Source organism: Pelobates fuscus, chromosome 4 (genome assembly GCF_036172605.1).
Source record: "Pelobates fuscus isolate aPelFus1 chromosome 4, aPelFus1.pri, whole genome shotgun sequence".
Taxonomy (NCBI): Eukaryota; Metazoa; Chordata; class Amphibia; order Anura; family Pelobatidae; genus Pelobates; species Pelobates fuscus.
This window is the reverse complement of record NC_086320.1, coordinates 103,174,874-103,188,114: the sequence shown is the minus strand read 5'-3', so window position 1 is coordinate 103,188,114 and position 13,241 is coordinate 103,174,874. Positions and strand designations below refer to the sequence as shown.

Genomic DNA, 13,241 nt, shown 5'->3' with positions numbered 1-13,241 from the left:
GTTTGAATGCAGGGGTGTTTTTGTGTGTAGTGTTGAAGTTTGCACCTAAGGCTGTATCTATTTAAGGTATTGGCATTTGAATACAATAGTGTGTATGAATACAGTGGGATGTTCCTGTTTAATTTTGGCATTTTAATGCAGGGGTGTGTTTGTGTGTTATGATGGAGTTTGCATTTAGGTGATTTTTCAGTGTAACACACACATACCGATACACATTGCCACATACATAAACACACAGAGACTACAACACAAAGATACACACATACACTGCCATACACATATTCACACTGACACACAGATACACTAATACACACATGCGCATATTTACATTGGCACACATGTGCATACACACAGTCAAAAAAGACTAACAGAGCTATTCACTAAAGTGAGAATTTAAACTGATGTCAAAGCAATTTCACATTTTTGGTCAAAATAGACAAAGATAAAAAAAAATCTCCAAGTCAGCTATGCATTCAGTTCAACTACTCTGGCCTTGAAATTTAAATTCACTTTAAATTCACTTAGAATTTTCACTTTAGTAAAAAAAAAACTGCAAATTAAGATATGGAGCACACGGAGCGGCGGGGTAATTTTGTCCAAACCCAGGGCCGCCATCAGGGGGTGACAACCATAACGGTGTGTATGTTAGTATGTCTGTGTGTATGTCAGAATGTCTGTATGTATGTTAGAATGTCTGTGTGTATGTTAGAATGTCTGTGTGTATGTTAGAATGTCTGTATGTATGTTAGAATGTCTGTATGTATGTTAGAATGTCTGTATGTATGTTAGAATGTCTGTGTGTATGTTAGAATGTCTGTATGTATGTTAGAATGTCTGTGTGTATGTTAGAATGTCTGTATGTATGTTAGAATGTCTGTGTGTATGTTAGAATGTCTGTATGTATGTCAGAATGTCCGTATGTATGTTAGAATGTCTGTACGTATGTCAGAATGTCTGTGTGTATGTCAGAATGTCTGTGTGTATGTCAGAATGCCTGTGTGTATGTCAGTAAGTCTGTGTGTATGTCAGAATGTCTGTGTGTATGTCAGTATGTCTGTACGTATGTCAGTATGTCTGTACGTATGTCAGTATGTATGTAAGAATGTCTGTATGTCAGTATGTCTGTACGTATGTCAGTATGTCTGTGTGTATGTCAGAATGTCTGTGTGTATGTCAGAATGTCTGTATGTATGTTAGAATGTCTGTGTGTATGTTAGAATGTCTGTGTGTATGTTAGAATGTCTGTATGTATGTTAGAATGTCTGTATGTATGTTAGAATGTCTGTATGTATGTCAGAATGTCTGTGTGTATGTCAGAATGTCTGTATGTATGTCAGTAAGTCTGTGTGTATGTCAGAATGTCTGTGTGTATGTCAGAATGTCTGTGTGTATGTCAGTATGTCTGTACGTATGTCAGTATGTCAGTATGTCTGTACGTATGTCAGTATGTCTGTGTGTATGTCAGAATGTCTGTACGTATGTCAGTATGTCTGTGTGTATGTTAGTATGTCTGTATGTATGTCAGAATGTCTGTGTGTATGTCAGAATGTCTGTGACTGTCTGTGTGTGTATGTCAGTTTGTCAGTATGTCTATATGTATGTATGCCAGTATGAATTAATGTATGTCTGTGTGTATGTATGTGATGTCGGTGTATGTGTGTGTAAGTCCTCATGCATGTGTGTCTGTATGTATGTATGTTAGTATGTGTCTATCTGTCACTATGTATGCCTGTGTGTCTGTATATGTGTGTATGTCTCAGTATGTGTGTGTCAGTACGTATGCCTATATGCGTGTATTTCTGTTTCAGTATGTGTGTCTGTTAGTATGTATTTTTGTGTGTGTGTGTCTGTGTCCTTTTGTATCAGTGTGTGTTTTTGTGTCTGTGTGTATTCCTGTGGGCGGGATTTGGAGGCGGACCCTGTGGGCGGGATTGGAGGCGGGCCCCAGGGGGCCCAGACCCTGAGCTGAGTTAGGGGCCCCAAAATTTCTGGTGGCGGCCCTGTCCAAACCCTTTGCACCAGCACTTGATAATGGTACTTCTGATTCATAGAAATGGTAACCTGAATAGGTTGAGAGTTGAGATGCACTGAGTGAAATATACAGTAATTATGTACTATGATTTTGGTAACTTTTTTGATTGCAAAGCATACATAAACAAATAATTCATTCTCTAACTACTTTTTCCCCACAGATATTGATATGGACGGAGGAAAGGACTTGGACATTTTTGACATCAATAAAGGTTTAGTATACACACTTATATTATTGGTTATTTTGTTTTGAAATATATATTTAAAATGTCTTAATTTTTTCTCGTTGTTTTAGATCTTGACCTTTTTGAAGGGGACATTAAACAACATGATGTAAGTTAAAGATAAATATTTTTTAAAATAACAAATTATTTAGCAGTTTAGGAGAATTCTGTCACATTGTGGTTTTAGTTCACAATTGCAAGAATTAGTTAAACAAAGATTAAAGATTTCATAATGCTTTAATTATATTAAAGTGTATGTTTATTTTATAGATTAAATACAATAAAGTATAACTTTACCCCATAGGCATTTTTCACTGATATATGATTGCATTATATATTTTATCTTTAATATTTTCATATTGCACTAACAATCAACTGTTGTCTATTATATGATCACAGAGAAATCCTGTATTTTGATTTTCTAATAATTCTCACAAAACATATGTTAAGAATAGTAAGCAACGGAGTCAAATATCGTAATGCAACCAAAGTCCAATATTGTACCTACTACTGAACCGATGGGCTCTATATCTGAATAGAAAATTCTCTGCAGTTACTTAGATAAACTATGTTCCATTCAAGCGTTGAGTCATCATTTTCAGTAACGTAATCTCCCATTGCCCTACATAAAATATTACACAATAACTTGATCTAACACAGTGATGGCTAACCTTGACACCATAAATTGTTTCTGGACTACATTCCCCATGATGCTCAGCTAGCGTTTAGAGTCTAACATAACCCAAGCAGAGATTTTCATTGCCTTATCGATGATAAACAAATTATACATACATTAGTCATGATAATACGTGCACAGTTTAGTTTTCATTCGGGCAATGCATCTGTCGTGTACAGCCAATATGCTAGTTGCCGATAAGTTTTTGCCTTTATATCATTTGACACATTTTGTGAAAGGTATCAATACTACCGAACCCCGTTACACCCTACCCCATGGGTCCTCCATAATCCCCTCTAGATCTCACACAGTGTTGATATCACGTATGTAATGTTATTATTCTTTTGTATAGTATACTATACACTGTATACAATTTCACTGGATGACAACCTTGTACGGAAGTCATTGTTCATTATACCACAATGGCCCCTGTGAAAATACCCTTTGTATGTTATGCAATTGTCTGAAAACCAGTAATTATTCATGAAATAAGATATGACACTACTTTTCTTTTGACGAAGCTAAAACATAAGCTATATAAATCATTTATTCACCTTTCTCAATGCCTTTCTCCTTTGCAACAGGCATTGCAATTGGTCGATTATCAAGGATTGGAAGTAGTCAGCAATATGACCTAAGACATTGAGGAACCTATTGGTGGGGTGTTAGAAGTTATGTTACATAGCTGAAAAGAGACATGTGACCATCAAGTTCAGCATTTCTCATATTTGTTTTTTGCTATTGATCCAAAAGAAGGCAAAACATTATCCGAAGTGTTCCCAATTTTGCAACAAACTACAAAAAAATTTCTTCTTGACCCCACAATGGCAGTCACATATCTCCTTGGATCAAGAAGCTATTACCCCACTAATTAGAAATTATATCCCTGTATGTTGTATTTTAGCAAGTATTTATCTAACTGCTGTTTAAACATCTGTACAGACTCTGATAAAACGACCTCTTCAGGCAGAGAATTACACATCCTTATTGTTATAACGGTAAAAAAATAATAATCCCCTTTCATGTTCCTTAGACTAGACCTCCTTTCTTTCAGTCTAAATGTGTGACCTTGTGTCCTATATATAGTGCTGTTTATGAATAGATTTCCAGACAATAGTTTATATTGGCCTTGAATATATTTATATAGTGCTAACGTATCCCCTCTGAGGCACCTTTATTTTCAAATTAAAGAGATTTAAATGTGTTAACCTTTCTTCATAACTAAAATGCTCCATTCCTTTTATAAATTTTAACTTAAAATGGCACACTGCATTACTAAAACAAATCTTTTTTTCACACAGTTAGTTCCATGGAACTCCATTATTGGAGATAATTATAGGTGGCCAATACCGGTTCCATATTATTTGGAAGACAGTCTGGGTAGGTGTTTATTTGATAATTTTGGATAATTTGAATTTTATGCTGATTTTATGTGATGTTAACAAATATATAGTAAACTATTGACCAAGTAAGAACAAAAATCCTCTCAGAGTGGGTGGAAGAGAAGGAAAGGGGCAGGGAGTATTAAGAAGGGAACGTGGGGTAAATAAGAAATATAAAATCTGTATCACATGGGAAGCCCAGGACATGGGAAAACAGGTCCATGAAGGTATTGACTCAAGTATCCGTATCCTAATTCTCATATGTGGTTAAAGGTACCATGAAGAGGCACTGTAAGATTCTCCATTTTTTCATTGTGTGCATTGCATCAACTAATGTGTGAGGAGCAAGGAAGTTCTTCCTGTTTTGATGTACTTGTGAAATGCTGCACATATTCTAAAGATTAACTTGTAATTTACTGACAATTCTGTGTCAGAGAGGCTGAACATCAGATGTGGATTTAGGATGCTGCTAACCATAGCCGCTCCTACAAAAGAGGGGCCTAGGCCTAGCTGTGGATGCCCAGTAGAGTCTAGAGCTGATAAGGTACCAAAACGAAAGAGCCTTACATCTGCATTCCTTGTGTTGTCAAATATGTGTATGGTAAAATTAAAAAAGCCCGAGTAACAGTAAGTAGCATTTTACTTATTTCCATGAATTAATTTATTTAGTTACAAACTCTTCTTTTGCTCGCAGAATATTTATGCATAAATGTTCATCTCCACATTCCAATAAATGCCCCTCTCTCTCTTCTACTGCTGTATCGATATATCAACATTAATCTGACAATATTTGGCCAACAGTTATATTCCAAACTGAGAGCATAGAATAATACAAAACTTAGGTGATATCACCCTACCGCTAGGTGATTAATCATGCTTACGTTGGACAGTTGGTGTTTAATATGAAAGACCCTTTCGTAGCAACTCAGCACCTACTTTTAGTCCAAGACATCTTATCGTAATAATCTATTTTAAATTGTGTTTTCCTTTTCTTTCCAGAAATTAATGCTAAAGCACTTGTCCTAGAAACCTTTGAGCGTTACCGACTAAAATCATGCATTGATTTCAAACCCTGGGAAGGAGAACCAAATTATATATCTGTGTTCAAGGACAGTGGGTATGTAGCACTATGTCAAGATTCATAGTCCTGTAAAAAGCATTCCATCTATATTATCTGAAATGATATATTCCATAGATCTGTTATTCTCTGTCAACTTTTCACTTTAGAAAAAAACTTTCATCATGACAATCCAAAATATAAATATATCTGAAATTATTATTATTATTATTATTTTCATACTAGATGCTATTCTTATATTGGGAACTTGCGTAGAGGAAAACAACAGCTTTCACTCGGTACTAACTGTGACAGAATAGCAACAATACAACACGAGTTTCTCCATGCCCTTGGATTCTGGCACGAACAATCCCGTGCGGATCGAGATGATTATGTTAATATCATTTGGGAGAGGATTCAGTCTGGTGAGATATGTTACTTATTAGTGATAAAGATAGAGCTGTTGTAACATCAGATATTGAGGTGCTCTGAGTAATTGCCTGCCGCTGGAGTTAAACTACCAGAAAGTAAACAGGACTGGTTTTATGATTGACAGTCAGGTGGTGTAACATAGTTAAAGGGACTGGTGCCTATAGCATGTTCCTGCAGTCTTAGCACTGCAAACCCTCTGCATGGAGACTCCCCATAGAGATGCAATGATTCAATGTATCTCTATGAGGAGATGCTGATTGGCGTCGCATGGTGGTTTCCAGCCATGCACAATAGCCTCACAAATGCTTTCCTAAGGAAAAGCATTAAATTGACAGAGATCATAAAAATTGATGATCTCAGCCATGGAGGCAGGGCCAGCACGGTGAGACTGGTACAGCGTTATAAAAAAGGTGAGTAAACTACTTTTATCACCAATCTGAGAGGGGACAGGGAGCTAAATATTTATTCCAGCACTATAGTGTTAAGAAGACCTGTTTGTTTTCCTAACACTATAGTGTTCCTTTAATTAATAAAAGTGCCATTATTTATTGAAATTTGCACTTTTTGAGCCTTGAAGACAAATCACCAGTTCAAAGCGTTTGATACAAATTGATGGTTTTAGAGAGATTTAAGGATTTGTATTAAAAAAATTAAAATTCATCTTATAGGGTGGCATTAGTACAAATGACTTTATTATACAATATTATTTTCTATGTGTCAGTTAAAATAATTACTTGCTATAATAAGCTACTGTGGACTAAAATCCTTATTAGGCTCAGCCAACCGCCTAGACATAGGCAGTCTGTTGAAGGCATCTGGGATTACCCTGCAGTGCATGTTAATTTCAGATGCAAAAGTTGTACAAAACTTGCCAGCTAGGAAGAGAGTATTACAGCTGGCTGAAGGACTGTCCAGGGAGGCAGTCTTATACATATTGGAAAAATAAAGGTATTTATTTCCTGCATTAAACATTTTTAAAAAGAAAGACCGGATGGACAGGGTCATTGCACTATAACCATTTCAGTAAAATGAACCAAAATAACAATAAAATTCAATAACAGTGCTCAGCAGTTTGATAAAACACCACTGCACACATTATCTCAGGAGTTCAAATATGGGGGTGTAAGTCAACTAGGCACTTTATTGTACACAGAAAGCAGTCTTTTAATAAAATATAAAAGGCAATTAATTAATGCATTAGTCCAGTTATTATTATGCTTTATATGTGTATATTCCTTATATCAGGATTGCAGTATTACTTAGTATTGATTGGTTTGGATATTTCTGTTATTGTATTCAATACAAAACTTTAATTAAAACAAATTTACATTTCAATTTTTTTTTATTTTTTTTTTACAGGAAGAGAAAACAATTTTAATAAATATGATGACACACGTTCCAGTTCCCTAAATGTCCCATATGACTACACTTCTGTAATGCACTACAGCAAGACTGCTTTCCAGAATGGCTCAGAACCAACAATTGTAACCAGAATTCCAGCATTCAGTGATGTGATTGGACAACGAATGGACTTCAGTGACTATGATCTTGAAAAGCTAAATCGGCTGTATAACTGCTGTAAGTAACAAAGTTCTGACATATCTGTGTACATTACAGTCTAACGTCAGTGATTGATCTATAATGTTTTATGAGATTCAACTGGTTTTGCCATCAGTTATTAAAAAAATCCCAATCCAAGGTTCACAAACTAATTTTCGGCCAGTAATATCACCAAAGTTACGAAACCTTACTGTCTTAAAGGGGCAGTAATAGGACATTCCAGGCACCATAACAACTTAATCTCAATTGAGTTGTTATGGCATTTTACCTTAAGGAGTTAAACTACTAACGAACAGCTTAAGGGCTCACTATAAGCACCCAGATCACTTCATCTCATTGAAGTGTTCTGGGTGCTGTGTCTCTATCCCTTTAACTCTGCAATGTAAAGCATTGCAGAGTTAAGACAGTCTCTAGTGGCTGTCTGGAAGAGGTGCTTCCTGCATTTTCACGTAGTTTAGAAACATAGAAACATAGAATGTGACGGCAGATAAGAATCGTTCGGCATATCTAGTCTTCCCAATTTTTAAATACTTTCATTAGTCCCTGGCCTTATCTTATAGTTAGGATAGCCTCATGCATATCCCACACATGCTTAAACTCTTTTACTGTGTTAACCTCTACCACTTCAGCTGGAAGGCTATTCCATGCATCCACTACCCTCTCAGTGAAGTAATACTTCTTGATATTTTTTTTAAACCTTTGCCCCTCTAATTTAAGACGATGTCCTCTTGTTGTGGTAGTTTTTCTTCTTTTAAATATAGTCTCCTCCTTTACTGTGTTGATTCCCTTTATGTATTTAAATGCTTCTATCATATCCCCCCTGTCTCGTCTTCCCTCCAAACTATACATGTTAAGATCCTTTAACCTTTCCTGGTAAGTTTTATCCTGTAATCCATTTAGTAGCCCTTCTCTGAACTCTCTCTAAGGTATCAATATCCTTCTGGAGATACGGTCTCCAGTACTGCATACAATACTCTAAGTGAGGTCTCACCAGTGTTCTGTACAATGGCATGAACACTTCCCTCTTACTACTGCTAATACCTCTCCCTATACAACCACGCATTCTGCTAGCATTTCCTGCTGCTCTATTACATTGTCTGCCTACCTTTAAGTCATCAGAAATAATCACCCCTAAATCCCTTTCCTCAGATGTTGAGGTTAGGACTCTATCAAATATTCTGTACTCTGCCTTTGGTTTTTTTAGTCCAAGATGCATTATCTTGCACTTATCCACATTAAATGTCAGTTGCCACAACAACCATTTTTCTAGCTTACCTAAATCATTTGCCATTTGGCTTATCCCTCCTGGAACATGAACCCTGTTACATATCTTAGTATCATCAGCAAAAAGACATACCTTACCATTAAGACCTTTTGCAATATCACTAATACAAATATTAAACAGAATGGGTCCAAGTACAGATCTCTGAGGTACCCCACTGGTGACAAGCCCATGCTTTGAATATACTCCATTGACTACAACCCTCTGTTGCCTGTCACTCAGCCACTGCCTTACCCATTCAACAATATTGGAATCAGTGGCATACACAAAATCCATGGGGCCCTGGTGCGAAACTGATCCATCCGCCCCCCCTCGGTTCTCCTCCCTTCCCTTCCCTGTCTCCCCCGATCCGTGGGTGCCTTCTCCCCCCCCCCCCCGCGACACATACATACAGACACACACACACACAAACACATACACACAGACAGACACACACCCCACCCACAGACACATACATACATACATACAGACAAACACACACATAAATACACATACATACAAAGACACATACACACAGACACATACATACAGAGACACACACATACAGAGACGCCAACACACACACATACAGAGACACACACACATACATACAGAGACGCAGGCACGGGTGGATCTTTAAAGGGACTCTAAAGTGCTCCATAACATTTTGTTGCCCCAAACAGTTAGTGGGATTATATATATTACAGGGCCACCTTTTGTAACAATACAGCAAGTAAAAACCCATTACTTACTTGTAACGCAGTGCAGAGGCTGCCTCTTCTCTGCAGTCTGTTCCGCCACTGCTGAGGTCATCAGTCTTTTTGACCATCAGTCTTTTTGACACACACACACACACACATACAGAGACACAGACACACACACATACAGAAACACACACAGACAAACACACATACATATAGAGACACAGACACACACACACACATACAGAGACACACACAAACACATACAGAGACACAGACACACACACACATACAGAGACAAATAGAAAATGTTTCTGGTTTCCTACCTTTTGTGACTTTCCCTGGGGTCCAGTGGGGGCTCAGTCTGGTGGGAGTCAGAGTTCCCACTCTGACTCCTTCCTCCTCCTTCCTCTCGCGTGGGCTCTGATAGCTGTGAGGAGTGACCGAGGAGTCACTTCCTCCCAGCAGTGATGTCATCACAGGGGGCCCAGTTGCAGTGTTAAAGCACCAAGCGCTGACCAGGTCCCCTGATAATCCATATCCATCGGGTGGCCCTGACAGCATGTTTCTGATCTTGAAATCCATGTGTTTTTAGATGTTCAACAATCCTATCCTTTAACATGGTTTCCATTACTTTCCCCACTACTGAAGTAAGGCTTACTGGCCTATAGTTGCCCGACTCCTCCCTACTACCTTTCTTGTGAATAGGCACAACATTCGCTAACTTCCAATCTTCTGGCACTACGCCTGTTGATTGGTTAAATAAATCTGTTAATGGTTTTGCTAGTACACCACAAAGCTCTTTTAATAACTTTGGGTGTATTCCATCAGGTCCCATTGACTTATTTGTCTTTACTTTTGACGGTTGAAATAGAACTTCTTCCTCATATGTAACAAATGACTCATTTGTCCTTTTTCCTAACTGAGGCCGCTTCCCTTAATTTTCATCTGTAAATACTGAACTAAAATACTAATTGAGGCAGTCAGCTAGACCTTTATCCTCTTCTACATACCTTCTTTCTTTTATTTTTAATCTAACTAATTCTTGTTTTACTTTCCTTTTGTCATTTATGTATCTAAAAGATGTTTTGTCCCCTTTTTTTTTTACTGACTGTGCTATTTTCTCTTCTGCGTGTGATTTGGAAGCTCTTATAACTTGCTTAGCCTCTTTCTGACTAATCTTATAGATCATTCTGTCTTCCTCACTCTGTTTTTTTTATAATTACTAAATGCTAACTTTTTGTTTTTTACTATTTTAGCCACATCAGTACCACAATGGTTTAACTCTGTGCTATGACATTGGACATCCTCACGCTTTGTATGAGGAAGTCCAGCATCTTCAAAATCCCCATAGAAAAGCATTAATTCACTGCTTTCTAGTGATGTCGCGAACATAAAATTTTCGGTTCGCGAACGGCGAACGCGAACTTCCGCAAATGTTCGCGAACGGGCGAACCAGGCGAACCGCCATAGACTTCAATGGGCAGGCGAATTTTAAAACCCACAGGGACTCTTTCTGGCCACAATAGTGATGGAAAAGTTGTTTCAAGGGGACTAACACCTGGACTGTGGCATGCCGGAGGGGGATCCATGGCAAAACTCCCATGGAAAATTACATAGTTGATGTAGAGTCTGGTTTTAATCCATAAAGGGCATAAATCACCTAACATTTCTAAATTGTTTGGAATAACCTGCTTTAAAACATCAAGTATGATGTTGTATCGATCAGGTAGTGTAAGGGTTACGCCCGCTTCACAGTGATAGACCAAACTCCCAGTTTAACGCACCGCAAACAACCGCAAACAGTCCATTTGCACAACCGCAAACTCCCCATTTGCACAAGGTTGGATACCAAGCTAGCCATGTCCCGTTCCTTGTCCTCACTGATGTCATTGAAGGTCTCTTCCTCCACCCAGCCACGTACAACACCAAGGGTCCCCGAAAGGTGACAACAAGCCCCCTGGGACGCCTGCTGTGTTTGGTCTTCCACCTCCTCAAAGCCACCTTCCTCCTCTGACTCCTCTTCTTCAGACTCCTCTCTCTGCGTTGCCTCTCTCTGTGTTATTATAAGGTGTGTTACGTAGTACTATTCCTATCAGTTTAATCCCTGTTACGTCCCCTATCGGGGACGTGTATATAAGGCATTGATTTTAGGAAGCGGGAGATGGAAAAAGATGCTTGGTCGGTCCTCCTACTTCAAATTTGGGGCACTGCGCGTGCAATCTAATGTGTCACCAGATAGTAGTTGGTGTGTTAAGTAGTACTTTTCTTATCAGTTTAATCCCTGTTACGTCCCTTATCAGGGGACGTGTATATAAGGCATCGATTTTAGGAAGCAGGAGATGGAAAAAGATGCTTGGTCGGTCCTCCTACTTCAAATTTGGGGCACTGCGCGTGCAATCTAATGTGCCACCAGATAGGAGTGGTGTGTTAAGTAGTACTATTCTTATCAGTTTAATCCCTGTTACGTCCCCTATCAGGGGGCGTGTATATAAGGCATCGATTTTAGGAAGCAGGAGATGGAAAAGATGCTTGGTCGGTCCTCCTACTTCAAATTTGGGGCACTGCGCGTGCAATCTAATGTGCCACCAGATAGGAGTGGTGTGTTAAGTAGTACTATTCCTATCAGTTTAATCCCTGTTACGTCCCCTATCAGGGGACGTGTATATAAGGCATCGATTTTAGGAAGCAGGAGATGGAAAAAGATGCTTGGTCGATCCTCCTACTTCAAATTTGGGGCACTGCGCGTGCAATCTAATGTGCCACCAGATAGGAGTGGTGTGTTAAGTAGTACTATTCTTATCAGTTTAATCCCTGTTACGTCCCCTATCAGGGGACGTGTATATAAGGCATCGATTTTAGGAAGCGGGAGATGGAAAAACATGCTTGGTCGGTCCTCCTACTTCAAATTTGGGGCACTGCGCGTGCAATCTAATGTGCCACCAGATAGGAGTGGTGTGTTAAGTAGTCCCCCTCATCAGGCCTTTTTTAGTCGAATGTATCGCCCACTGTCAGTCCCTTCGGGATCCATCCCTCATTCATCTTAATAAAGGTGAGGTAATCTAGACTTTTTTGACCTAGGCGACTTCTCTTCTCAGTGACAATACCTCCTGCTGCACTGAAGGTCCTTTCTGACAGGACACTTGAAGCGGGGCAGGCCAGAAGTTCTATCGCAAATTGGGATAGCTCAGGCCACAGGTCAAGCCTGCACACCCAGTAGTCAAGGGGTTCATCGCTCCTCAGAGTGTCGATATCTGCTACCTGTCGGTCAAGTCGTTCTCTGAGGTTGGACCCTGAAGAGCTGTGGCGATGCGTAGGACTTAAAAAGCTCCGCATGTCCTCCATCAACAACACGTCTGTAAAGCGTCCTGTCCTTGCCGGCGTGGTCGTTGGAGGAGGAGGATTACTTTCACCTCTTCCCCTGTTAGATTCCCGTTGTGCTGTGACATCACCCTTATACGCTGTGTAAAGCATACATTTTAATTGATTTTGGAACTTTTTTTATTGATTTTTGAACTGCTGCATCCTTTCCGACTTGCCGTAATTCGGTAACATTTCAGGAACTTTCTGCTTATACCTGTTGTGATTGGTCTTCGTCCTCCTCCTCAAAGCCACATTCCTCCTCTGACTCCTCTTCCTCACAATCCTCTTCCAGCGTTGCCGCAGGTCCAGCAAGCGATGCTGATAAGGCTGTTTCTGGTGGTGATGGTGACCACAACTCTTCCTCTTCACGCTCATCTACGGCCTGATCCAGCACTCTTCGTAGGGCATGCTCCAGGAAGAAAACAAATGGTATGATGTCGCTGATGGTGCCTTCGGTGCGACTGACTAGGTTTGTCACCTCCTCAAAAGGATGCATGAGCCTACAGGCATTGCGCATGAGCGGCCAGTAACGTGGCAAAAAAATTCCCAGCTCC

The 13,241-nt window shown here is 39.3% G+C and overlaps 1 protein-coding gene across 1 annotated transcript in view; it reads left to right on the top strand.

Moving 5' to 3' along the window:
• Positions 1-13,241, top strand: part of MEP1B (meprin A subunit beta) — a 77,814-nt gene that overhangs the window by 20,245 nt on the left and 44,328 nt on the right. Inside the window, exons 3-8 of the mRNA XM_063451435.1 lie at positions 2,193-2,243; positions 2,327-2,368; positions 4,237-4,311; positions 5,313-5,430; positions 5,617-5,795; positions 7,162-7,380. Coding sequence (XP_063307505.1) covers positions 2,193-2,243; positions 2,327-2,368; positions 4,237-4,311; positions 5,313-5,430; positions 5,617-5,795; positions 7,162-7,380 — 684 coding nt within the window. The remainder of the gene's footprint in view (positions 1-2,192; positions 2,244-2,326; positions 2,369-4,236; positions 4,312-5,312; positions 5,431-5,616; positions 5,796-7,161; positions 7,381-13,241) is intronic.